At 53.6% G+C, this 25,326-nt stretch overlaps 2 protein-coding genes across 3 annotated transcripts; both read left to right on the top strand.

Annotated features, from left to right (window-relative positions):
• The first annotated feature begins 6,421 nt into the window (after nt 1-6,421).
• GJB3 (gap junction protein beta 3) lies at nt 6,422-12,174 on the top strand. Of its 2 annotated transcripts, none has more exons than XM_006934554.4 (2): nt 6,422-6,794; nt 10,464-12,174. In XM_006934554.4, the coding sequence occupies exon 2, from the start codon at nt 10,498-10,500 to the stop codon at nt 11,308-11,310; it is 813 nt and encodes a 270-aa protein (XP_006934616.1). In that variant the 5' UTR covers nt 6,422-6,794; nt 10,464-10,497; the 3' UTR covers nt 11,311-12,174. The 2 variants fall into 2 exon arrangements, with proteins under 2 accessions (XP_006934616.1, XP_019692179.1); XM_019836620.2 differs by lacking the exon at nt 6,422-6,794 and adding an exon at nt 7,294-7,416.
• A 7,646-nt stretch (nt 12,175-19,820) lies between these two features.
• Nucleotides 19,821-21,316, top strand: GJA4 (gap junction protein alpha 4). The gene has a single exon (XM_003989842.4). It carries the CDS (start codon nt 19,821-19,823, stop codon nt 20,820-20,822), a length of 1,002 nt encoding a protein of 333 aa, XP_003989891.1. The 3' UTR covers nt 20,823-21,316.
• Nucleotides 21,317-25,326: the final 4,010 nt, after the last annotated feature.

The raw sequence follows: 25,326 nt of genomic DNA on the forward strand, positions 1-25,326 counted from the left end.
TAGAAACAGCAAGTTCAGGAACCACAGCCCTGCAGCCCAGTCCCAGTCTAGGCTCTACTTCCTGAGGCCCAGGGCCCATCACCTCCTCAACCCAGAATCAAGGCTCCAGAAGCTCCCACACTGCAGGTGGCAGGCTGATTTCAGGCATCTGGCACACATCTCACCCCAGGCTGGCTTCATTAGCCCACACCTTTGCAGCTCAAAGGACAGCCCAAGCAAAGACTTCTTCCTCATCCAGAAGGAGAGCAGAGGCTGGGTGAAGACAGACAAATTCAGACAGACAGACAGCCCACCTGCCCCTTAAGTACCAGGTGTTTGAGCCTAGTAGCAGGAAGGAGGGGAAAGAGATGAGGCTTAATCAGTGAGGGCTTCCTGGAGGAGGCAGGTGGCCAGGGAGGGACTTCTAGAGGGTAGGTAGCTGGGACACTAAGCTAAAAGGAAACTGGTGAGGGGCGCCTGGGTGGCTCAGTCGGTTGGACATCTGACTCTTGATCTCAGCTCAGGTCATGATCTTGGAGGTGTGATTTCAGGCCCTGCATTGGGCTCTGCACTGGGTGTGAAGCCTACTTTTAAAAAAAATTGAAGAAGGGAACTGATCAAACACCTGCTCTGTGCTGGCCTGGGATGGGGGTTTATTGTGTGCATGTATTTACTCGTTTGGCAAGTACTTTGTCTACAAAGTGCCGAGCACCATTTTAGGCACTGAGGATACACCAGTGGACACAACAGACCAAAAAAAAAAAAAAAAAATACCTGTCCTCACAGCTTCTAGTGATGGGAGAGACAATTAACAAGAAGAATATGCAAAATATAAAATATGTGACGTGATCATAGTTGCTAAGGAGAAAATTTAAGCAGGAGAGAGAGAGTGTGGGGAGGGAAAGGTCAGTTCTAGATGGGGAGGCCAGGGAAGGCAAGGCAGCACCCGGCACAGAGAAAAGCAAGCACGCAGGCCCTGAGGCTGGGAAAGACGCTATGCAGACCCATGCACAGCAAAGAAGTCAGCAGGCCGGGCAGCAAGAGAGCTGAGGACCGTGGAAAACAAGGCCAGAGTCCTCAGGTGAGGCCTGAGAGGGACCACCTCACACAGGCCATCCTGATACCCCTGGCTGTCACTCTGAGTAAGCAGGAAGCCTGAGCAGCGCTTTAGGGAAAAGAGGGGGTGCAATCCCCTTGGTGGCTGCGTCAGCAATGGATGAATGGGGGCAAGGACAAAGCAGGGTGATCCGTTATGAGGCTACTGCAATAATCCAGGAAAGAAACAAGCCGTGGGTTTGATGTTACCAGGATAACCTTAACAGAATCTGTGAGAAGCGACCAGATTTTGAAAATATTTTGAGAGTAGCACCAAAATGATTCTGTGGCACTGAACGTGGGGTATGAATAAAAGGAATCAACAATGACTCTTAAGTTTGGGGCCTTAACAAGTAGATGAGTAACATTGCCATTTACTGGAAAAGTAAGAAGGATGGAGAGGGATGTAAGGAGCAGGTTGCCGGGTAAAACACAGGACAGCCAGCTAAATTTTAATTTCAAAAAAAGAATAGATAAGTGTCTTTTAGTATAAGGAAGTCCCGTGTACAATCTAAAATTCAATTTTAACTGAGCACGTGATTCGGGGTATGGTTTTACTTAAGGGGAGGGGCGTTTACTTGTTTGCTTTGTCCCTAAATCTGACAATCTTACTAAAGGAAGGAGTTAGATTGGGGACAAGGTGAGTCTGCGATACTTACTAGACACTGATAGGAGAGGTGGACGGGCGGCTACGCACATGAGCCCAGAGTTCAGGGGGCTGGTCTGGCTGGAGATAAATAAGTATCTAGGAGTTGTCAGCCTAATTCTGATTATTTTAAGCCCTGAGACTGAATGGCACCGCCAGGAGAAGGAGTGGGGCCAGAGGAGAGAAGGAGCCTAGGACTGAGCCCCGGGGCACCTCAATACTTCAACGTCAAGGAGATCTGGAGGACCCAGCAAAGGAGACGGAGAAAGAAAAACCAGAGAGGAAAAAAAGTCAGGAGAGTGTGACATCCTAGGGACCAAATTCCTGCCGGGAATGCAGAGCCTTAGCTGTGGGAAGCCGGGCAAGAGGGTTCAGGTGGAATGCGATGAACCAGGGACTGGTTAGAGTGACTTCAAGAGGGGACGGAGGGAACAAATGGAGATGATGCATCAAGACGACTCTTTTGAGGAGTTTTACTACAGAGGAATGGAAAGAAACGAGGCAGATGCTGGAAGAACGGAGTGAGGGAGGTGTGTTTGTTTTTTAAGACAAAGGACTACCAGCACATTTATTGTAAAGGGAAAGATCCAGTAAAGAGCAGAAGGGAGAAGATGGAGGAGAAAGAAAGGAGGGAGGTCCGGGGCGGGTGAGAAGGGATGGGATTCAGGACACATGTGGAATCTTGAAGCTTGCCGGCAACTCAGAAAAGCCAGGCGTTACCTCTATTTGACGATAAAAGCTGTGTGGGCAGAAGTCCCAAGTAAGTCCCAGTGTCTTGGAAGGAAAGCAGTATTCTAGGCTGGATCCTGGGACATCTCTTCCTTCCTACCCACAGCCCCAGGCATGCTGCAGCACGGCTGGAAAGCCCCCATTCTTCCACCTGACCTGCTTCGCAGCTGGTTCTGCCTGCCCCACTCTGCTCAAGGGAAGAAAGAGCCCCTGCCGCACATACACAAATGCAAGGAAACCCTCAGCCAGAGAGGGAAGCCCCTACCTGAGGCCTGGGCAGAGTTTCAGACACTGGGGGAGGCCTGGAACAAAACCAGCCCCTGCCAAGGCCTGGGCCAGAAGAAGTGCAGTGCCAGGCTTAGGGCCCGCCACCCCCAGAGAACAGGTGTAGACCCTGAAGGGAGTGTGGGTGGCTGGGGCAGCTTCCAAGCCCAGCTACAACACAGTCTTGCCCTGAGGCAGGGGGCTGGCCTACATGGCCTCCCACACATTCCCCTGCTCAGGGAGCAGCACTTGGAAGTGGGACGGCAGGGCCTCGCAGCCTCTTTCTGGAATGGGGACTTGTCCAGATCCCTCCAAGAAAAAGCAGAGGCCGGTTGTTGGAGACACTGCCTGATGTCAGGAGGGAGGGGGCAGCATCTGGCAAGGTCCAAATGATCAGGAGCTCGGCAATAAAATCACCTGGTCACCAGAGCAGAATAACCCGACCACACACAGAGACCCTGCCACACGCCACCATCTCACAACCACACATGCACACAACCTCACAAAAGCCTCCCAGCCACCTCTGCAATCATACCCGTTCACAGCCACACCACCAACCATTCACCCATATTCCCCACACCCCCCCCCCCTTAACACACAGCTACCCAATCGCACTTACCAGACAGACAGTCCCCACACATAACTTTCTGTGCACCCAGCATTTACTTTGCAAACAATAACTGAGTGTCTGCACTCTGGAGAAGCAGCAGGAGTGCTACTGGCAAGCCCGCTGCCCTCTTAGAATGTCAGGGAACGTTCTGAAGTGACACTGCTGAGGAAGTGGATGAGGTGACATCAGATGGGGTGCCCAGGGAATACCTCTTTCAGAAGGTGATGAGTGAAAAGCAGTCCGGGCAGAGGGCCAGGCGTCCATGCAAAGGCCAGGAGGCTGGACTGACTGTGGTGTGTTTGTGCAGCAGAATGAAAGCCGGGGTGACTGGAGAAGAGTGACCAAGGAGATGTGGGATAGGAGACAAAGCAGGACCAGGTCATTTGGTGCTTTGTAGTCCAATGTCAGGAGAGTGGGTGTTAGTATAAAAGTAATGGTAAGTCACTGCGAGGTTTTCATAGGTGAGTGACATCTGATTTACATGATGAAAGCATTACCTTAGCTAGGAGAAACCATGGGAGGAAAACTTTTTCAGTTCCCAGAGTAGGGAAGGCATTTCTAATTATGACCAAACCCAGAAACCAAAAAGATAAGATGGATACATGTGACTGCATAAAAAATATTTTAATTCTGTATGGCAAAAATTCCATATTCAAAGTCAAAAATACAAGTGTGTAACCAGGGACTGTATCTTTTTTATTTGTATCATAGACAGAGGGCTTATTGCTTTAATATATAAAGAGCCCCTAAGAAATCAATAATTTAAAAGGCAACCATCCACTAGAAAAATGGGCAAAGGCAGGAGCACCTGGGTGGCTCAGTTGGCTAATCATCTGACTCTTGATTTTGGCTCAGGTCATGATCTCCCAGTTCATGAGATCAAGCCCCGGATTGGGCTCTGCGCTGACAGTGTCAGCCAGCTTGGGATTCTCCCCCCACCACCTCCCCCCTCCCCGCCCTCTCTCTCTCAAAATAAATAAACATTAAAAAAAAAAAAAAGAAAAATGGGCAAAGGCAAAGGACAGTTCACAGAAAAACAAACAAAATGGATGTTAAGTATACCAAATGATGCTCATCCTCAATCATAATAAAAGAAATGCAAAATAGAAGTATAATGAGCAAAGATCATACAGTTTGATAATGCTCTACATTAGCAAGGACACAGGGACGCAAGCACTCACGTCTGGTGGCAGCGTAAACTGATACATCTATGGAGAGGATTTGGCATTATCTATAAAAATTTAAAAATGAGCATACAACATTACCCCAAAAATTCCACTTCTAGGAATGTATCCTATGGACCTAATTTTAAAATGTGTTAAATGATGTTTGTCCAAGCATATTTATTGCAATGGTGTTTATAATAGAAAGTAGGAAATATATGATTGGAAGCAGCCTTACGTTTCATCAGTATGTGACTGATTAAATACATGATAGTACACATACTATTTAGCTGTTCTATGCATAGAACCATGTGCATAGCATACCCACATTGGGTAAATGTCAAAAGGAGAGTATATAGTCAAAGATGCATAGCTGATCTCAGGAAGGAGAAACAAGTAACTGGAAACCTGGTGGTCATGTGGGCAGCCCTGGTCACATAATCTGGGGTTCGGGGAGAAGTCAGGAGTAGCACCACAAGCGTGGGACTCCTCAGTGCTGGATAGTATTGAAAGCCCCCAGACTGGATGAGTTCACCCGGGAGAGAAGAGGCTAGAGCCTGGGACATGCCCGCCCTGGACACCAGCATGTGGCCTCCAAGGTGCAAGAAAACTGGGAGTGTGGTGTCAAGGAAACCCAGGGCAGAAAGCGTTCTGAGAAGGAGGCAGTGGTCACCCGCTGTGTCAGGTGCTTCTGTAGGTCCAGGAGGGTGGGGATGGAGACACGACTGTTGGATTTAGCATCATGGAAATCCGCGGTGACCTTGACAGGGTCGCCTTTGTGACACAGTACCGGGATGGAAACGTTGTTCAAATGGGTTGAAGAGCGACTAGGAGGGAAGGAAGTGGGGAGCGGGTTTGCTCTGAGATGCTGGAGAGCAACAGGCCGCAGGGAGCAGATGGCAGAGTCATGGACCCTCACAGGACGCTCTCATGTTCACACATCCCCCAACACTGGCACATACACAGAAGCACCGAGACCACCCGGCATGGGGTCTCAACAGTGATGTTCAGGGGCCACGACCCAGTGAGTGAAAGACGGCCTCTGCCCTGTGGCTTTGCCCCATCCACAAGGCTGAGACCTCCAGAGCTGGCTCTGCTGCTTAGCATCTGTATGACCCTGGGTAAGTCACCTAACCTCTCTGTACCTCAGTGGGAAGGGTCACACCTTCCTCCCCACTGTGAGGATGAAATAAAGTCTGCCAGCCATGTCTGGCGCAAAGATGTCTCTGAACACGCAATGCAGGGTTAGTCTCTATCGAAATGAGTAGTCGGTAGGGTGACCGTGTAATGGATCTTCCCAGGTTTGGGGGCACTCTTGAGAGGAAGGGGAGGATGCGAATTACACTGGACCACAGGTGGCAAACCCGTACAGTCCTGGGGAAATCCCATGTACAGTCACCCTTGTGTTAACCACACCATCTCTATGTCTCCATCTCTATGGAGACAGCGAGGGCTCAGCCCCAAGGTGACTAAGACCCCAGGGCTCCCAGGGAGGCCAGAAACGCTGGGGTTTCTCCAACAAGGCTGGGAAAGCTCCTTGTCACAGCACACTAATAAATAAGATAAAGCCTCTTTGTCCCCAGAGCCCAGCCCAGCTGCAGGCCCGCCTCCTTCCGCAGTCTCTAGGGCAAGGGCGCTCTCGCCCCAACATCCGACCCCCTCGCACAGAATCTGCCCCTTGTCCTAACTCCAGGCGACCACCTCTGCCCTCACCCCTGGACAAAGGATCCCCCCATCTCCTTTCCAGGCACAGGACTCGCTGTGTCCTTTCCATTGTGGACGCAGAGTCTGCTCCCCACCTTGGAGGCCACAGAGCCTGAGCCAGGCACCGCCGTGGAGGCTCATCGTGCCCAGAGTGCCCCCAAGCAGGGTCCCGGCCGGGCGCCGGGCAGGAACAGAGACCCGCAGGGCGCGGGCACAGTCGCCGTGGCAACGCGTGTGGGCGAGTCATGATTGCAGGCTGTCCCGGGCCACAGCACTTAACAGTTTAGAGTGCCTCCCGCCCCTGATCTCATTGGAGCCTTTGCAACAGCCCTGCCCATGGCCACCGATGCCCCCATTTCCCACATGAAGAAACCGAGGCTCGGAGCAGCGACGAGCCCCTCGGAAGGCCGCCCCGGCGGCGGGTGGCAGCGGGACTAGACGCGGACCCCTTGCGGCCGAGCCGGCTCCCAGGCTCCTCCCCGGCCCTCCCTCCTCCGCGCCGCCCCCCTGGCTGAGCCCGCCGCCGCCGCGCGCCTGGCCTCCACTGCAGAGCCCGGCTCCCGCCCCTCCGCCGCCGCGCGGGGCTCCCGGACGCGGGCTCCCGGTGAGTGTGCGGGTGGGGTGGCGGGACTCGAGCGCTCCCGGGCGACCCCCAGCGACGGGGTCGGCTGGGGGGGGGGTGCGAAGGAAGGGAGGTGGTGGAAGGGTCTCCCCCAACACCCCCAGTGCCCTCTCGCCCCTCGATTCTGGGCGAGGTGGGGGCTCTAGGGGGCTTGGAAGGTTCTGAGACACCCCCTCCCACGTCCGCAAGCTCCCGAGCTGCCCCGGATGAAAGGAAAGTGGGTGAGGGGAGTGGGGGGAGACTGCAGTGGCATTATAGAGTGTGGCGACAGTTGGGCGAAGTTTGGTCCCGAGCTGGGAAAAAGAGGATGGCTGGGGGGTGAGGGTGGGGGGGAGTGCTGGTGGCCGGCTGGGGTAATCAGAACTGGCTCCACCTGTCCCAGTTCTGAGCTTGGAGGGAAATTCTTTGCAGATGAGTGGAGTCCCTGGGGTGTGTTGGGCGGGACTGGACAGACAGGACCGGAAGGTGGAAGGTGGAAGGTGGAAGGTGGGGACCCAGAAGGGGGCTGCACCCAGGTGGGTGTCGGGTGACAGGGCCCCTCTCCTCGGGAAGGCTGGCAGACTGGGCTCCAACCACCACTTCAGTCTTTTTGAGCTCCCACCAGGTGAGTGGCAGGCTGGGGAGGGAGTGATCTTAAGATTCTTACAACAGCTCAAGAAAGTAGGAATTCTTTCCCTTTACAGATAAGGAACGGAGGTCAAACTATTAAGGGATTCTTGGAAGTCACCTGGCTAGTAAGGGGCAGAGCTGAGGCTGGAATCCAGATGTGACTCCATGCTCAGTGCACATTTCTCTGCTCGTCCCCATAAGGCCAGGTCTCAGAGGAGCACGTGGGGGAGAAGAGGGTCTGCAGGGATGGGGTCTTCTGCAGTCACACCATGCTGTTGGAGAGTCCCGGAGAAGAGGCATCAGAAGAGCTGAGGTGTTGAGAAGCAAATGTGCCTTCTCCCTCTGGCCAGAGCCGGGAAGTCCTTCCCTCAAGCGACCTTGTCCAGATTGTTCTGCAGGCTACCTACCTGCCCCCACCTCACAGCCCTTCCCTCCAAGCTGCCTCTCTGAGAAGTCAGCATGCATTTCTTTATCACCCAGCACTTACTGAGTACCTACTGTGTGCCAAACACTAGGCACTAAATATAACTCAGTAAGCAAAACAGCACTGATATTCTAGCGGGGGAGACAGACAATAAATAAGAACCAAAAAATAACAAATACTTTAATATCAAATGGTGATTAAATTCGAGGAGGAAAATAAAGGAGACAGGAGCAGAGTGACTGGGAGGGCAGGGCTCCCAGACCCAGGGTAATCTGGGGAGTCCTCAGCGATTAGAAGGACCCAGCCATGCAAGGTTCTGGAGAAAGAGCATTCCTGGCAGCAGGAATAATTGCAGAGTCCCCAACTCTCCTCACGTGGCTGGAGCAGAGAGAGGCAGGGTGAGAATGTAGGAGAGGAGGGCAAGAATGTAAAATCTGGGGTTTCATCCTAAGCGTAATGTGAAGCTAGTAGAAAGTTTTAAACAAGGGAGTGACACGGTCCAAGTTAGTGGATTCTAGGGGCCCAGGAACAGATGCCGAAAGGCCAGCGAGGAGGCCCTGGCAATAATACCAGCAAGCGTGATGGTGGTTTGGAGCAAGGTGGTAGCAGTAGAGGGGTGAGAGGGGCCCTGCAAGACTTGGACCCACAGGCATCATGCATGCTCAGAGGGGCATCGTGTGGTCCAGGAGCGCCCACATGTGCACACAGGCCCACACATGCACATGGAGACACATGTTCCCACACCCATGGCAACAGGCAGACACTAGATGTACTCAGGCAGACCCACCCATCCACACCCTCTGAGTCATCCCAGGACTGGGAGGAAGATGGGTGGTTCTGGGGCCTGAACAAAGTATGTCTCCCCACCACGGAGCCCGGGCATCCAGCATGGCTGGGGTGGTTGGGGCTCCCCCAGGCTCTGGCACAGGGAGAGGGATTGTCTCTAGATTTTCCCTGGATCTGGTGTGCCAGGAGCCAAACCACCTACCATCCCCCACTCACCCCCAACCTGAGTTGTTCTCCCAACGTCACCACCTACTGACTGGGAGACCTTGAGGAGGTTATTTCTCCTCTCTGAACCTCCGTTTCCCCTCTGCAGAATGGGCTTGCCAGGGAGCAAGAAGATCCTCTGCCCTTCTACCTGGACTACGGTCCTGCTAGCTGGACTAAGAATGAAATTAGAGACAGATAAACAAGAGAAAATCTAATTTAATTTCATGTGAATGGGGAATCCACATGGATGTGGAAATTCCAAAGACAGATGAAAGGAGGTATATATGCCCTCCTGAACTAAAGAGAAGGGAATAGGGGTCTGGGACTTCAAAGGGAAGAAATACAATTCACCAAGGATGAAAATGAGTAAATATTTGGTAAACAAATGTTTGCTGGGCCACTCAGAAACAATGGGATGTAGAGGACTTTGATCAAACAGGCCTTGCTAGGCTCCTCTCTGTCTACCCTCCTTAGTTCGTATAACAATGTAGTTATCTCCGGTGATGGCTCTCTTCCTGGAGCAGGTCCTCTATCTGAATACTTCTAGGCAGTTGAAGGAGAGATAAAGAGCTTTTCCTGAATCTGATGAGCTTTGATTGCTTTTAACTCAAAATCATCTGCATGCCAAAGTGGCCTATCTTGGGGCAGCCTGCCCTTGGTCCCTACAGGCTCATGACCCCACCCCTCACAAGACGGTAGCAAGGAATCAGTGAAGTAAGTTGCAAGAACCTGGTCTGGGACAGGCATCCAGCAGAGGAGGGGTAGGAGGTGGTGGAGAGCACAGCCTGACCCCCCCACACCCCTGCACTGACAGCCTGGCCTGGAATCCAACTGCAGTTCTAAATGAGTGATTTGGCCTCTCTAGATTTCACAATGAGTGGCCAGCATTTATTGAGCACTTACTATGGGTTAAGTGCTTTGCAACGGTTATCTTCATCTGTAAATGAGAAGCATAATAGTATCTACCTCATGGGGTCATTATAAGGACTAAAGGAGATAGTGTTGCACAGCTTTTAGCTCCTCGGCTGACCCATAGTAAATGCTCAATAAATGGTCATTGTTATTATCAGCAAATGCACATTCCCTTCCTTCATGCATACAAGCTCTGTGACTTTTGACTTAGCCTCTCTCTAGGCCTGTATCCTGCCTGTAGCCTGGGGGGAATAATAGTCCTGATCTCAAAGGGTCATTGGCTGATCAAACGCATCTATCCACATAAAGACCCCAGAACAGTGCCTGATACACGGTAAATGCTCACATCAAATGTTACCTATGCGGAGCACCTGGGTGGCTCAGTCGGTTGAGCATCCGACTTCAGCTCAGGTGGTGATCTCACGATTCCTGGGTTCACACCCTCCCATCAGGCTCACTGCTGTCAGCCTGTCAAGACAGAGCCCGCTTCGGATCCTCTGTCCCCCTCTCTCTACCCCTCCCCTGCTTGCAGTCTCTCAAAAATAAAAATGAAAAAATACATAAAAATATACATATATATGTGTGTATATACGTATACACGTACATATAACAAAATAACATATATATGCAACAAAATAAAAAATTAAAATAATAAAAAAATTTTAAATGTCACCCATACATTAAACATGGACTTTTCCCTTGCATGCCGTCAGGTGGGCACGGCCCCCGGCACGCCCGCCAAGCACCATGGACTGGAAGACGCTGCAGGCCCTCCTGAGCGGCGTGAACAAGTACTCCACGGCATTTGGGCGCATCTGGCTGTCGGTGGTGTTCGTCTTCCGCGTGCTGGTGTACGTCGTGGCCGCGGAGCGCGTGTGGGGGGACGAGCAGAAGGACTTCGACTGCAACACCAGGCAGCCCGGCTGCACCAACGTCTGCTACGACAACTTCTTCCCCATTTCCAACATCCGCCTCTGGGCCCTGCAGCTCATCTTCGTTACGTGCCCCTCGCTGCTGGTCATCCTGCACGTGGCCTACCGGGAGGAGCGCGAGCGCCGGCACCGCCAGAAGCACGGGGACCAGTGCGCCAAGCTGTACGCCAACGCGGGCAAGAAGCACGGCGGCCTGTGGTGGACCTACTTGTTCAGCCTCATCTTCAAGCTCCTCATCGAATTCCTCTTCCTCTACGTGCTGCACACGCTCTGGCATGGCTTTAGCATGCCACGCCTGGTGCAGTGTGACAACATGGCGCCCTGCCCCAACATCGTGGACTGCTACATCGCGCGGCCCACCGAGAAGAAGGTCTTCACCTACTTCATGGTGGGTGCCTCTGCCGTCTGCATCGTGCTCACCATCTGCGAGATCTGCTACCTCATCTTCCACAGGGTCCTGCGAGGCATAGCCAGGAACAAGCCCCCGAAGGGCCACAGCCTCCCATCCTCCACCAGCCGGGCCTCCACCTGCCGCTGCCACCACAAGCTGGTGGAGGCTGGGGAGCTGGGCTCCGACTCTGGCGACGACAAGAGACACGCGTCTGCACCCAGCATGACCCCCATCTGACCACAGGCTGGGGAGCGACGCTGGAGCTGCCAGTGGGGACAGATGGGCAGTACTGCACGGGGGGAGGGGTCCTACAGGTGCTGGGTGCCCCCACTTTGAATTCGCTACTCTATCCCGTTTCATTTTTGGCAGATTTTTTGAGCACTGGGCACTGTGCTGTCTACCCAGGTATAAGTCACACCCCAGAACTAGTGCCAGCCCTTGGGGGAGACAGACGTCGAAACAAACAAATCAACGACTGAGTGCGAGGGGACCCCCAGGAGGCTCCCAGCAGAGCTTCCGCCTAACCCAGGAGGGAGTGATCAGGAGAGACTACCCTGAGTACAAAATGTTTGAGAGAGGTGAGAAGGGCTTCCTAGACGAGAAAGCGGCAGGTGTTTGCAGGGGAGATGTTTGCCCTGGTTTGGAAGCACCGGATCAAAGGGAGTTTCATTCCCTTGGGAGAAGCACCCAGGTTCTGGGCTGGAAAGGAAGTAGTCTCTAAGCAGTGGGAGGTCCAAAGGCCTGAGGGTGAGCTTGTGAAGGGGAGGAGATGGCTCTGTGACGCCACCTGCTGCTCGAGATACTCGGGTGTCCTCCTGGTCCCCACTGTCCTCAGGGGAAGCCCCCTTTCTCCCAGTTCTGCTCCTCCCAGGCTCAGACAGCTTTTCTGCCGTCTTCTTGCCACAAACGTGCTCAACCTAGTGCCAGCCTCTCAGACTCTGCTGCCAGAGACTCAAGGTAGATGTTCCTTGAAATCAATAAAGGCTGTGTTTGGGGCGCCTGGGTGGCGCAGTCGGTTAAGCGTCCGACTTCAGCCAGGTCACGATCTCGCGGTCCGTGAGTTCGAGCCCCGCGTCAGGCTCTGGGCTGATGGCTCGGAGCCTGGAGCCTGTTTCCGATTCTGTGTCTCCCTCTCTCTCTGCCCCCGTTCATGCTCTGTCTGTCTCTGTCCCAAAAATAAATAAACGTTGAAAAAAAAAATTAAAAAAAAAAAAAATAAATAAATAAAGGCTGTGTTTTATACAGGTTGGCTCCGTCCTCTGTTCTGTACTCCCACCCACAAGACCCTGAGGGCAGGGAAGGTAGCCCTCAGGAGGGCTGTACGTCTGGGGGTGAAGGCAGACTGGGGCTGGGGTTGATCTGGGTGGGGATGTGGGTGGAACCTACTGGTATATATGTTGTGATTGTAAGTGTGGTCACAAGAGGACGCTGTGCTCCCTCTGCAACAGCGCTTCCCGCGTTTCTAGGGAGAACACTGCTCTGAGCACACACACAATCATTGTTCTCCCCATAGATAAACCACACTCCCTCCTCCTCCCAATCACCACCATCAACAATCCACGTCCCCACCCTGTGTACACAAATCTCTGTTATTCATACTCTCACTCCTTATAATATGCCACAACAGGATGGTTGTCTCCTCTAAAGGTGGGAGTCCCAGCCTCACTCAAGCATTATTCAGCAGCTCCTTCCATCTGCCCTGAGCATCGTTGGCTCACCGGGGCCCTGGCAGGAGGTGGAGAGTGCATAGGAGAACAGGAGCTGAACTCAAACAGCTCCGAGTTAGGGGAGACAGTAACATACTCGTCTTCTGCAGTAACCAACAGTTGGGGTGGTTCACAGCACCCCCCCCACCCCACCCCCAGTACTGTGTGGTGACCTGCAATTTAGGGGACACCAACATTCAAGCCAGACTGGAATGGAAAGCAAAAGGGGGTGCAAGTCTCCACTAATGAGAGACACATTTAGTGACCATCAAAGCCAAGGCCAGGGGCCAGAAACCTAGGAGCAGTGAACCAAGAGCCAATGCAGGCAAGGAGAGGACAGATCACTATGTCCACAGAACAGGCTATGGTTCACCTTTGCTCTTTCGTGTGGCTATTAGTGGGGTGGGTAAGCCAACCAAGCTTAAAGGGCCCAGGGTTGGGCTGACACCCACCCCCCACAGTCTGAATCATAGCTTAACCACTTCATGACCACAGTCACCACGCTGCACCTTGGGCAAGCTTTCAGAACGGCAGTCTTGTCATCATTACAATGTGAATTGCACCAGTCAGGGTCCCAGCAAAAAACAGATGGCACATTCAAACCCAGTAACTTTAAAGAGTTTCCTTGAGGGATATTTTTTCATGTTTATTTATTTTGAGAGAGAGAGAGAGAGAGAGAGAGAGAGAGAGAGCCGGTGCATATGCACATGAACACGTATGCAAGTTGGGGAGGGGCAGAGAGAGCAAAACCCAAGCAGGCTCCACGTTCAGCATGGAGTTCAATGCAGGCTTGATCTCACGACCATGATATCATGACCTGAGTTGAAAGCAAGAGTCAGACGCTTAACCAACTGAGTCAATTTGTTTTAAAAAGTATGGGCATGATCAAGGAAACCACAAACACTACTGCAGTGCCCTGGGGCTTGTACCAGGGTAGCCACGGACTGGATTGCCACACTGGAGCTGCAAGGATGCATTCCACCCCAGCGACCAAATAAATACCCCAACTTCACTTTCTCATCTCCTGCTCTCCTGCCAGTGGCTCCCACTGACACAACCCAACCAGGATCCAGAGAGCAAGGGAGCCAAATGAGGCAGCCAGTTATGGCTCAGCCTCCTGGGGCACAGAGCAGGGTGGAGAGTTGACCCGAGAGACAAAGGGACCATATTCATCCCAGCACTCAGAGCAGTACTACTCCTGGGGTTGCTGTAGAGATGAGACACTGAAGGTAACCCAGCAGTATGGTGCTAATGTGTTCAGTAAATATCCAGGCAGGAGCTTGCCTGCTGCCCAGGCCACAACAAGGCCAGTCCCAGCCTGGCCTGGATGAGTGCAAAGGTCTCAGGGAAGGTCTCTCCTACTTGCTGCCACACATTCCAGCATCTTCCAGGGCAGTTTCAGCTGCTTGGCCAAGGATGGCTTGGAGGCCAGAGCAACCAGAGGACATCACTGGCTAGCTCAGCACAGACTGAGCCTCCAGCCCCAGGCCCCTTCTCCAGGCTGGGGGTGAGGACCGTGGTTGACAGGATGTCCCAGCCCTGTCCTGAGATGTGCCACCTTCGGCCTGAGAGCCTGAGAGCTGTTCTGAGCAGTGCAGCTCACTCTTCTGATCCAGGACACCTGGAGCTACTGTTCACCATCCAGAGTCCCCAGCACACAACGCTGTCACCACAAGGTGGCTCTCATGTCCCCTGGCCTTCTCTTCTCAGGGTACACGCTTCTATCTCCTCCTTCCCCAGCACATGAGCATTCACTGCAAGCCTCCTTCCCTCACGCACATGATAGATTTAGATTTCACGCACACACAGCCTTCACAACCACACCTACTGCACGAAATAACAGCCACCACGCAGCCCAAGCTAAACAGGAGATTCTCTTGTGTCATCACCCTGGTCTCAGCTTCCTATTATGGATTGAATGTTTGTGTCCCCCCAAAATTCATACCTTGAAACCCTAACGTCTACTGTAATGGTATTAGGAAGTGGAGCCCTTGGGAGGTGAAGCCCTCGAGAATGGGATTTGTGCCCTTCGAAGAAGACACAGAAGAGGGAGGACCTTTCTCCCTTCACCACGTGAGGACGCAATGAGAAGACAGCCCTGTGTAAACCGGGAAGAGGGTCTTCACCAAGAACCTTTTTGGACTTCCGGCCTCCAGAACCGTGAGAAATAAATTTCCATTGTTTAGGGCCCCCCACGTGTGGCATTCTGTTCCAGCAGCTTGAGCTGAGACAACCACATCATCTCGCACCTGGATTACCACAACGACGTCCCTGCTTCCTGCCCTAGCTCTGGGAAGCAGAAGAACGGAAAGGGGAGGAAGCGGGACTGAGCGACAAGACCTGTTGCGCTGTGTCCATCAGGCAGAGATTGTCGGTTAGAGGCGGTCACGTGGAGTTGGCTGGGCCCTTGACCGCTGCTTGGCTCAGTCACTGCCTGGGGCCACCCCCCGAGCCTGGCCACCTGGACAGCTGGAGTGGACCTGAAAGGGCTAACAGCTGGAGGCTGTCAGCTGCCCAGACTCCCACAGCTGGGCAACAAGTCCTATCCCAAAGGGGGATGTCCATATTCACCGCTCACCCCCACAGTCCATTCTCGGCACCACAGCCCCAGGGATCCTTTACAACCCAGATCAGGCGGGGTCACCCCCCTGCCTGCACCTCCTGAGACATCTCACACAGCCCTTGAGGGGCCTCTAAGATCTGCCCACCCCACACCTCATCTGCTCTCTCTCAGTATGCACCCCTTCTCTCTCACCTCACTCCAGCCACACTGACCTCCTTGCTGCCCTCAAGCAGGAAATGTTCCTGCCAGGCATGTTCCTGCCTCGGGGCCTTTGCACTCTCTGTTCCCTCTGTCCAGAAGGCTCTTTCCCTCCATCCTTTCCTTCAGGGTGCGCATCAAATGCCCGCTGCTTAGTGAGACAATCTCCTCTCTTCTACTCAACGTCAAAACTGCACCCTCAGCATGCTCAACCCTCCCTCCCTGCTTTCCACATAGCTTTGTCGCCATCTAGCAGGTTCTGTGTTCTGTCTCCCCACAGCTAAAGTGTAAAATCCCCAAGGACAGGGAGTCTTGTCATTCCCTGGTTGGTCTCCAGGGACCACTGTCTAAGACAGTGCCACAGCAGCAGGGGGTGCTCAGTAAAAATGTGCTGAATTAATACGTTCATATATGGGGCTGGTGCCCTGCTAGGTGCTGGGGATGTAAAGAAGACCCCGCTGCGTGCCCTCTAGGGGCCCTCAGTCTCATGCAGTAAGTGACGCGCCCGGGGTGGGAGGAAGGGAAATGGGGTGGGGGGAGGTTTAATCGGTAGAGAGTTTCAGTTTTGCAAGATGAAAAAGTTCTGGAGCTCTGTTGCTCAACAATGTCAATGTACTTAACACCACTACTAAATGGTACATTTTTTAGCGGTTCAGATGGTAAATTTTATGTGTTTTTTTTTTTTACCACAATTAAAAATAAAATTTCTAAAAATAGCCACCCAAAAACCCAAAATAAAACAATGCACCCAGGGGCAATACGTGAGCCACTGAGGGCACCAAGGCTCACCTAACCCAGGGGAGACAGCAAGGAGGCTTCTGGGAGAAGTTGACATAGAGCATAGAAAGACTTGTAGGTTAGGCATGTGAGGGCACTCCAGGCAGAGGGAACGGCATGGGCACAAGTAGAGCGCTCAGAGAACTACAGTAATGGAGTATGGCTCAATCACATGGTGAAAGGGGGAGAGGGATAAGGCTGGAGGCCTTACTGAGAGCACACTGAGACAGTGGCCTAAACAGGGTCAGGGCAGTGGGAAGAGAGGGAGGTGTGGGGTTCCAAGGATGCCTTGCCCTCTCCACCTGCTCCTCTCTCCCTCCAGGAGAGGGGATCAGAAAGGCTTGGGAGAGCCTGGGCCCAGCAGCGGGAGAGGAACTCAGAGCGAGGCTGTCTTGGGGGCGTGGTAAGAACCCGCCTCCAGGGACCTCCGTTCTCATGCCCTCCGAGGTCAGAACTAAGTGGGCGCAGTTGTCAGCTTTGGAAATCCGGGAGGAGGCTCTGCTCAGCCTGGCCCTGAGGGACAGGCCTGGAAGGGGAAGCAAGCTCAGTCTGATCCTGAAGTTTTGAGGTCTGAGCCAGGCCCAGCACACTTGCTGCCCCAGAAGTCTGCTTGCCAGGGCTGAGGGCAGGACCCTCAGGGACCCAGCCCTGGGGCACTGGGAGGACTGAAGCCTGCTGCAGAAAACCTACTGCAGAAAAACCAGGACCATTCCACCACCTGCCCCAGGCCTCAGCCCCCACCTGCCACGTTTCCTTTCCTTAGCTGTCCTGCCCCCCACCACTCCACTCTGGGTCTCCTTCCCCTCAGTCCTCTCTGCTCCCATCAAGACCAACCCACAGACTCTTTTTGTCACAATTGTTTCTTCACGACATTTTTAGCCACTGCTCACTTGAAAACTCCTTGTGTACCACTATGCTATGTGCTGATTGGATCTCTTATCAACTCCACACAGTAGGAACAATCACCATCCCCATTCTACAGAGGAAGAAACTGAGGCACAGGGGTTTAAGCAACTTGCCTAAAGGCACAGGAGTCCTCAGCAAAGTCTCAACTTCTAGATTCTTTGGCCTCCTCCCAGCAAAGTCTCAGCACCCTAGGGGCAGCAGCCAAGGTCTCGAGACCTTGCAACCCAGGCTCTTGCTCACACTGTTCCTTCTGCCTAGAATGTTCCCCCTTGCACCCCCTTCAACCGGCTAATTCAGTCTTCTCAGGAAACGTCCCTAACCAAGTCCCCTCTGAGTCACCCTGTAGTCCTCAGGAGAACCTTCCAGATTTGCTACTTTACTCTTACCTAAGGGCTGATATGCTCAATTCCAGCCTCCTGTAGCAGCCAGTGAGAGTGGGAGACCAGAGACCACACCTGGCTGGCTATGGTCAACCCCCCAGCTCCACTTACAATGCTGCAGCACAGCAGACCCTCATTGACTTTCATCGACAGGGCGATGCCTGAATGAAGGATGGCAGGTTCTGCCCCCCACCCTTTTTCATTCCTTTGGGAGCCCCCTCCCCATTTAGAGGCATGAGCAAGGGATCCAAGCTAAAGGTGGAGAGCCCCTCCTCTTCAGTCTCCAGTGATCTATGGGAGTTGCTTAGTGACCTCTGATCGCCTGCCCAGGAGTGGAGATGTTTGAGAATTCCGCAAGAATTCAGGCTGGGTTGAGAGCCCAGCTCCACCACGGACTCTAGGGAGGGCAGATATAACCCCTCTCTCCCGATGTGGTCCCTCACGTCCTGATGAGCCTCGACTGCCAAGTCCGGGCACAGTGCGAGGCACACGGTGGCACCCTGAAAAATGAGTGGTCTTCTCTCTTTTTTCTGACCAAGGGCAAGAGGACCCCATGGTCAAGGAAAGGTCCTTCCCTGGAGGCCCCCACACCCTCATCCGCATCTGCCCATCCCTCACAGCCCTCAGGTCAGTTGCAGGATCAGAAAGTTCTCGCTGTGATCCTTTCAAATCCAGCCACCTGGGAAAGGTTTGGCCCTGCAGAACTCCTGTTCCAGAGCCAAAGAAACTGAGGCTGGGAGGGTTCTGGGCCGGAACACCGCGCAGAAAGCGAAGAAGGGGAGCCAGAGGCCTCTCAAGCCCCCTCCGCCTCCTAATTCCCAGTGCCAGTCCCGGGGCCCTTTCCTTAAGCGTCGCTACAGGGAGTCGGCACCTCCCGGTCCCCGCCCCCGGCTCTGAGAAGCGCCCCGCCGCCCTCCCGTGGCGTTTCCTGCCCCCACCCCGCCCCTCCGCGCTATTTAAGGCGCCCCCGCCGTCCGGCGCCGTCCAGCAGGGCTCCCGCGGGCGCCGCTCCGCCGTCGCTCTAACCCCGCCGCCACCTGGGCCACCCGGCAGGCAGGCGGTGAGTTGGGCTTGGGGGTGGGGAGGGCCAGGACGCCACCTGCTAACGAGCGAGCGGGGCGGGGGGAGGGAGACGCCTCCGCCACCGGCCGCTCGGCCGCCACGGGCTGAGGGTTGCTGGGGGTCGGGGAAGGCGCGACGGCTGCGGGCCAGGCTCTCTGCTAAGCCACGTTACTGGCTTCTTTCACTGTATCCTTACAACCCTAGGAGGTGGGAGTATTATTTCCATTTTACAGGAGAGGAGACTGAGGTGCTAAGGTTGACGCTTACCCAGGGTTAGTTAGCAAAAGGGAGCCAGGACCAAAGTCTGATTCCAGAGCCTGGCTCTAAAGAGCTTTGCTCCTTGAAGAAGCGCCTCCCCTGCCCCCTTCCCTGCATTTCTTCCCCCAGCTCTCTGCCCACCCACCTCCCCCATACCCCGTGTTCTGGGAACTTGGTGGCCTATGCCTCCACCCTGCTATGACAGTTCTTTTAAGAGTCTAGAATTTATCAACAACAGCTTGGGGGCCCAGGGGGTATGGAGGAAGGGGGTAGGATCAGTGTCCATACTTAAGTGGCAGGTGGTCACTATTGTTGACAGGTGGAACTAATGCAGGATGTTGCCTTTAGCATCTAACACCCTTCCCACCTGCCCCTTACCACAGCTCAAAGGTTAGAGTGAGGTCAGCTGGGTGACTTACCATGGGCAGGGGGGCAGGGACCTGAGGTTTTGGGCTCCCTGAGAAGCTGAAGATAGCACCACCACTGCCCACAGTTGGGGACAGCCAGCCCATCATGGGCAAAAGGAAGGAGGGGCATAGCACAGCCATGTGACCTGGGGTAAGTTCCTCAGATTCTGTTCCCATAAGCTCAGGAGCCTCAATTTGATCCAAATCTTGAGCTGTGTTATCCTGGGACTCGGCCTGGGAACAAGAGGGATACAGAGGTATGACAAAACAAGGACCTAGTAGCCATCATCCAAAGATCAGCTTTTAGGCCTGACCACCCTGCTGGCCGTGAGCCCCCAAGCCAGTCCCTTCCCCTCCTGGAGCCTCAGTGTCCCTGTAGGTAGAATGGGTGTGGCCAACCTCCCTGCAAGCTTGTTGCCAGGACAACTGAGAAGGATGTCATGCTGACTGTGTCCTCTATCTCCCTGCAGACGGAGGAGGCCGGGTAGCCATGGGTGACTGGGGCTTCCTCGAGAAGCTGCTGGACCAAGTCCAGGAGCACTCGACTGTAGTGGGCAAGATCTGGCTGACGGTGCTTTTCATCTTCCGCATCCTCATCCTGGGCCTGGCTGGCGAGTCCGTGTGGGGCGACGAGCAGTCAGATTTCGAGTGTAACACGGCCCAGCCGGGCTGCACCAATGTCTGCTATGACCAGGCCTTCCCGATCTCCCACATCCGCTACTGGGTGCTGCAGTTCCTTTTTGTCAGCACACCCACCCTGGTCTACCTGGGCCACGTCATCTATCTGTCCCGGCGTGAAGAGCGGCTGCGGCAGAAGGAGGGGGAGCTGCGGGCGCTGCCAGCCAAGGATCCACGCGTGGAGCGAGCACTGGCAGCCATAGAGCGTCAGATGGCCAAGATCTCGGTGGCAGAGGACGGCCGCCTGCGGATCCGCGGGGCGCTCATGGGCACCTACGTGGCCAGCGTGCTCTGCAAAAGTGTGCTGGAGGCAGGATTCCTGTATGGCCAGTGGCGTCTCTATGGCTGGACCATGGAGCCAGTGTTCGTGTGCCAGCGCGCCCCCTGCCCCTACCTCGTAGACTGCTTCGTCTCGCGCCCCACAGAGAAGACTATCTTCATCATCTTCATGCTGGTGGTCGGACTCATCTCCTTGGTGCTCAACCTGCTAGAGCTGGGACACCTGCTGTGCCGCTGCCTCAGCCGGGGGGTGAGGGCCCGGCAGGGCCAGGATGTGCCCCCGGCCCAGCGCACCTCCTCGGAGCCCTACCCTGACCAGGTCTTCTTCTACCTCCCCGTGGGCGAGGGCCCCTCGTCCCCGCCTTGCCCTACCTACAATGGGCTCTCATCCAGTGAGCAGAACTGGGCCAACCTGACTACGGAGGAGAGGCTGGCTTCTTCCAGGGCCCCCCTCTTCCTGGACCCGCCTCCCGAGAGTGGCCAGAAATCCCCCAGTCGCCCCAGCAGCTCTGCTTCCAAGAAGCAGTATGTGTAGGGGGCTGGGGCTTATGTCACCCAACAGAGGGGCCCAGGGAAGTCTGGCTGCCTTGGATACCCTCTCCCTAAAGACTGCAGGAAAGAGGGGAGCAAGGGAAGCAGATGCTTGCTGGCCAGGAGCCCTCATTGCAGATTGTGTTTGAGCATCTGGGGCTTTCCTGGTGACCAGAGGGGCACCATGGATCCCCCTCCAGAACATGACTGCCACAGGCACAAAGCCAGCTTGGGGTGCTCCAGACCAAGGGCCTTGTGGGGCCTCTGGACTTTTTCACCTGGTTCAGAGCAACCCAGAGCCAATTTACCCCTCCCTCATGAAAGATTCACCTCTGCCCACGTTGTCCTCACAGGAAAGGGCTGGTTGAGGCTGCTGGGTCAGAGACCTCACACACAGCCTGTGCTGGATCTGGCCCTGTCGAGGGGACTGGTGTCTCGTTCTCACTCCTTCCTAGTTCCACTGTTTATGCTTCTAAAATAAACAAGACTTGGTCACAAGCTACGTGTGTCCTGGTGCTGTCATGATGTGCCACCTGGGAGGTTGGGGGGCAGTCGCCTGGCCCGGCTTCCTTTTCTTTGCAGTCTTGTATGATCCGTCTTTGGCCTCTGCAACCCCAACTCCACCCAGCGTCTTAAACCCTCAAACCCCTACATCCTGCCTCTCAGCAGCCCTGAGTCCTGAACGCTCACCTTTTGAAATGCCTCTACAATGCAGCCCCCCACAACGGCCAAAGCCCCTGCCTGTCCCCATCCTGCCCCATGGCCATCCAGTGCCCTGGCCATGCTGAGTGCAGTGTGCTTCCTTACTGGACACTCTGCTCCCAAGCCCTCTACCCTATCCCAGCTCATTCTGGACCCCTTGGTATTTGGGGAGGCAGATTTAGATCACTTGCCTCCTCCTACCTTGGCCCTTTCTAGTCTGCCCCCGCTAAAGGCCTGCAACATATCTCCTCCCCATGCACTGAGTACAGAGAAATCTTGCCTCTGAGTCACAAAGTTTGCAGTAAAAGTAGTAAAAAATGGAACTGGATGGGGCGCCTGGGTGGCTCAGTCGGTCAAGCGTCCGACTGGCTCAGATTGTGATCTCGCAGTTTTTGAGTTCAAACCCCGCATCAGGCTCTGTGCTGACAGCTCAGAGCCTGGAGCCTGCCTCGGATTCTGTGTCTCCTTCTCTCTCTGCCCCTCCCCAGCTTATGCTCTGTGTCTCAAAAATAAATAAAACGTTAAAAAGAAAATGGAACTGGATCATGACGGATGAATAGTTCACTGGGAAGGGCAAGAGGACACTGAATACTCGGGCAGAGAAAATTGTTTTTGTAAAAGCACAGAGAAGGGGAATGGGCAGGGGGTCCTGGGGGTGCTTAGGGCCTGGTGAGCCATCCAGGATGGGGGAAGTACGGGTGAGGATGAACCCAGTATTGGCAGAGTTGACCCTTCATGGAAGGTGACCCAGGTGGTGGCAAGCACTCAGATAGTGGCCCTCAGAGGCAAGCTGGCTGTCTTCCCCTAGTCAGGGAGATCTGGGGCTGGACAGGGACCTGGGGTCCATCCCATGTGGCCACACGCCTCTCCTTGAGAGCTTTACAGCATGTTGGCAGCTCATCCCTACTCTCATCAAGATAGGTCTCCAAACACCAGCTCTGTACCCCTCACCCTAGAACTAACTTATTCACGACTTACCCATCAAGTTTGGATGCTCAGCCTGAAAAGTTACAGCCCTATAATTCCTCCGGCTTCTGTTGTTCCTTCTGAATCCCAGAGATGTGACAGACCAGCCTCCTCATGGCTCCCCAGACTCATCCAGGTATGTTCCCACCTTGCTCCTTTGATGATCTATAGTGCCCTTCCCCCAACTTCCAAACACTACACTACATCAAAAAAGGCAGTACCTGAGTGCAAAGAGAAAGATGAGCTTTGATATCAGAGGGTCCTCAATTTAAATGCTACTTCTGACATGTACAAAGCCTTGTGGTCTTAAGTCAATTGTTTCCCTTCTCTAAGTCTCTGTTCTCTCTGTAATATGCAGATAACACTGCCTGCCTCACAAGTTACAAGAAACAAAAATAAGAGAATGTACATGAGTCTGCCTAGCTTATAGTAGTCATGTAGTGAAATTCAGCTGAGCCTCTAGCAAGGTTATCACAGGTCCTTCTTCTTCCAGGAAGCCCTCCCTGATTTCTCCAGCCAGTCCCCAGTGATGATCTCTACCTCAGGAAACTGAACTGCTGCTTAGTATGAGCCTGTTTTATCTACCCAGTGAGTCTCTAAGGATCACCACAGAGTCACTTTTATTCCCCACGGGCCTAGCCCATCATTCACTTCCATCATTCACAATCCCACATGTCTATGACATGAGGGATTGAGATAGACTTGGCAGAAAGGCTGTTCGTGAATAAGAAGGGCATGATCTGGGACACTGAGGTCCTCTTCCAAAGGGTTCTTCCCCAGCCAGGGTGAGAGGCCAGATCTGTGGCTTAGAGGTCAGTCTCTGAGAGCCAGCCCAGTCTGAGGGCTCTAGAAGCCTGTGCTTCCAGTAGGTATTCCCTACCTGTCCTAGCTTGGAAAGGTAAGAGAAGAAAGGGCTAGGTGAGTAAGGAAGGTATCCTTCCCCTCCCTCAAGGGTCGCCTGCTCTGAGCTTGGAGTTGGGTCTGGGGTCAGACCAGGGACCTGGCTCTTGGGCAAGGCTGGGGTTGGGTCCTAGACTGGTGGCCACACAACCACGAGGGCAAATGGGCTGTGGTCTGAGGATAAGAATAGTGCCATGGGAATGGAGCCACACAGGGTGGGTGGGCCCAGTGCAGTAGGGTGAAGACTTATGAATGCAGAGGGGCTACGAGTTCCATGCCACTTGGCTTTCGTGACAAAGTACCACAGACAGGGTGGAGGGGACTTCAACCACAGAAATTTATTCTCTCACACTTCTGGCCGCTAGAAGTCCTAGATCAATGTGTCTGCAGGGTCAGTTCCTTCTGGGGCCTGTGAGGGAGAGTCTGTTCCAGGCCTCTCTCCCAGCTTCTGGTGGGTTGCCAGCCATCTTTGACATTCCTCGGCTTGCAGAAGCATTGCCCCACTCTCTGCCTTCATCTTCACATGGGATTCTCCCTCTGCGTGTGTCTGTCTCTGTGTCCACGTTTTTTCGTAAGGACATCAGCCATATTGGATTAAGTTCCTCCTAATGACGTCATTGTAACTTGATTACCTCTGTAAAGACCATTTGCAAATAAGGCCACATTCTGAGGTACTGGGGGTTAGGACTTCAGCATGCCTCTTTGGGGGACACAGCACACCACCCCACCCGCCCCGCCTCACCTCTAAGCACTAGTGGGGCAAGGCCAAGGAGTATGTGTTGGTCTCAGGCACCTCCTCGGAGATGCGGGCCTGGATGGAACACAGCAGATTCCAGCTCGCTTCTTCCTCCCACCTGCCTATTCCTCACCACCACCCAAATCTACGTTAGCAACAGGCAATTCTGGGTCACAGAAAGAGCCACTGGGGGCTTTACTCCTGACTCTCCTCACACTCACTTGACTCCAGTCCCTGTCCCTCTCTGGGCCTCAGTTTCCCCCTGTGAAATGAAAGGGTTGAATGAGAAACAGGGAGTAACCTGTCACTAATCACCAGTCTAAAGCTCACGAGTGATGTGCTATTTTTCATCAATCAGAACAGATTCAACTTTGTTTCTATAATAAGATCAGTTCCAGTCACTTGAATTCACATTGCCTTCCTAAGTAGGAAAGAAAGGGACAGGATTATTTGGAGTGCACTGGGAATTTTGCATAACCCAAGGTCATCTTATCTGTGACCCAGGGGAGCGTGTGAACGTCATGAGCTGCGCATAAACAGAGCTGTCAGGGTTGGGTGATGTCAAACTTCTTTCCAATCTAATGTGCTGGCTCACTGGCCGCTGGGTTGCTGACCTCATGATTCTACGGACAACCCCCGGTTCCTTGAGTGTAGATCCTTTTGTTTCCTTTTTACACTAACCTCAGCATGCCCACGGACGTTTACAGGAAGGGATCTCCATCACGGAATTGTCAGAATTTCTTTCTCCACCTTACAACTTCCCCCACCGGCCCTGGCTCTGACCACAAGTGCCTCACAAGGCTCAATCTTTCTGTCCTTCCCATGCAAGAACTATAGCCGCATGCAGATAGCCACCAGGCTGGTCCTGAGTCTGCTCTTACCCTATTTTTCCAGCTGACTGATTTCCAGAAGTCTCTGGCCAACCAATAAGTTGTCTACTTTCCTCTTAACAGGTGCATCACTCCCCTCAGTGCTAGACATGATAGTTCAAGTGGTCAGAATCCAGATTATCAATCTCTCTTGACTCAAAACTTCTACCTCTATGAATGCAATGTAGGATTATGTTAACTTTGCTATTTTCTCCTCTTTTCCATATATAGAAATTTTTTTCAGATTATAAAGGTCATGCATGATCATTGTAGATAATGAGATCCCGCCATCCAGGCATACTAACTATTAATATTCAGAAATAATTCCTTTCAGG

Source organism: Felis catus, chromosome C1 (assembly GCF_018350175.1).
Source record: "Felis catus isolate Fca126 chromosome C1, F.catus_Fca126_mat1.0, whole genome shotgun sequence".
Taxonomy (NCBI): Eukaryota; Metazoa; Chordata; class Mammalia; order Carnivora; family Felidae; genus Felis; species Felis catus.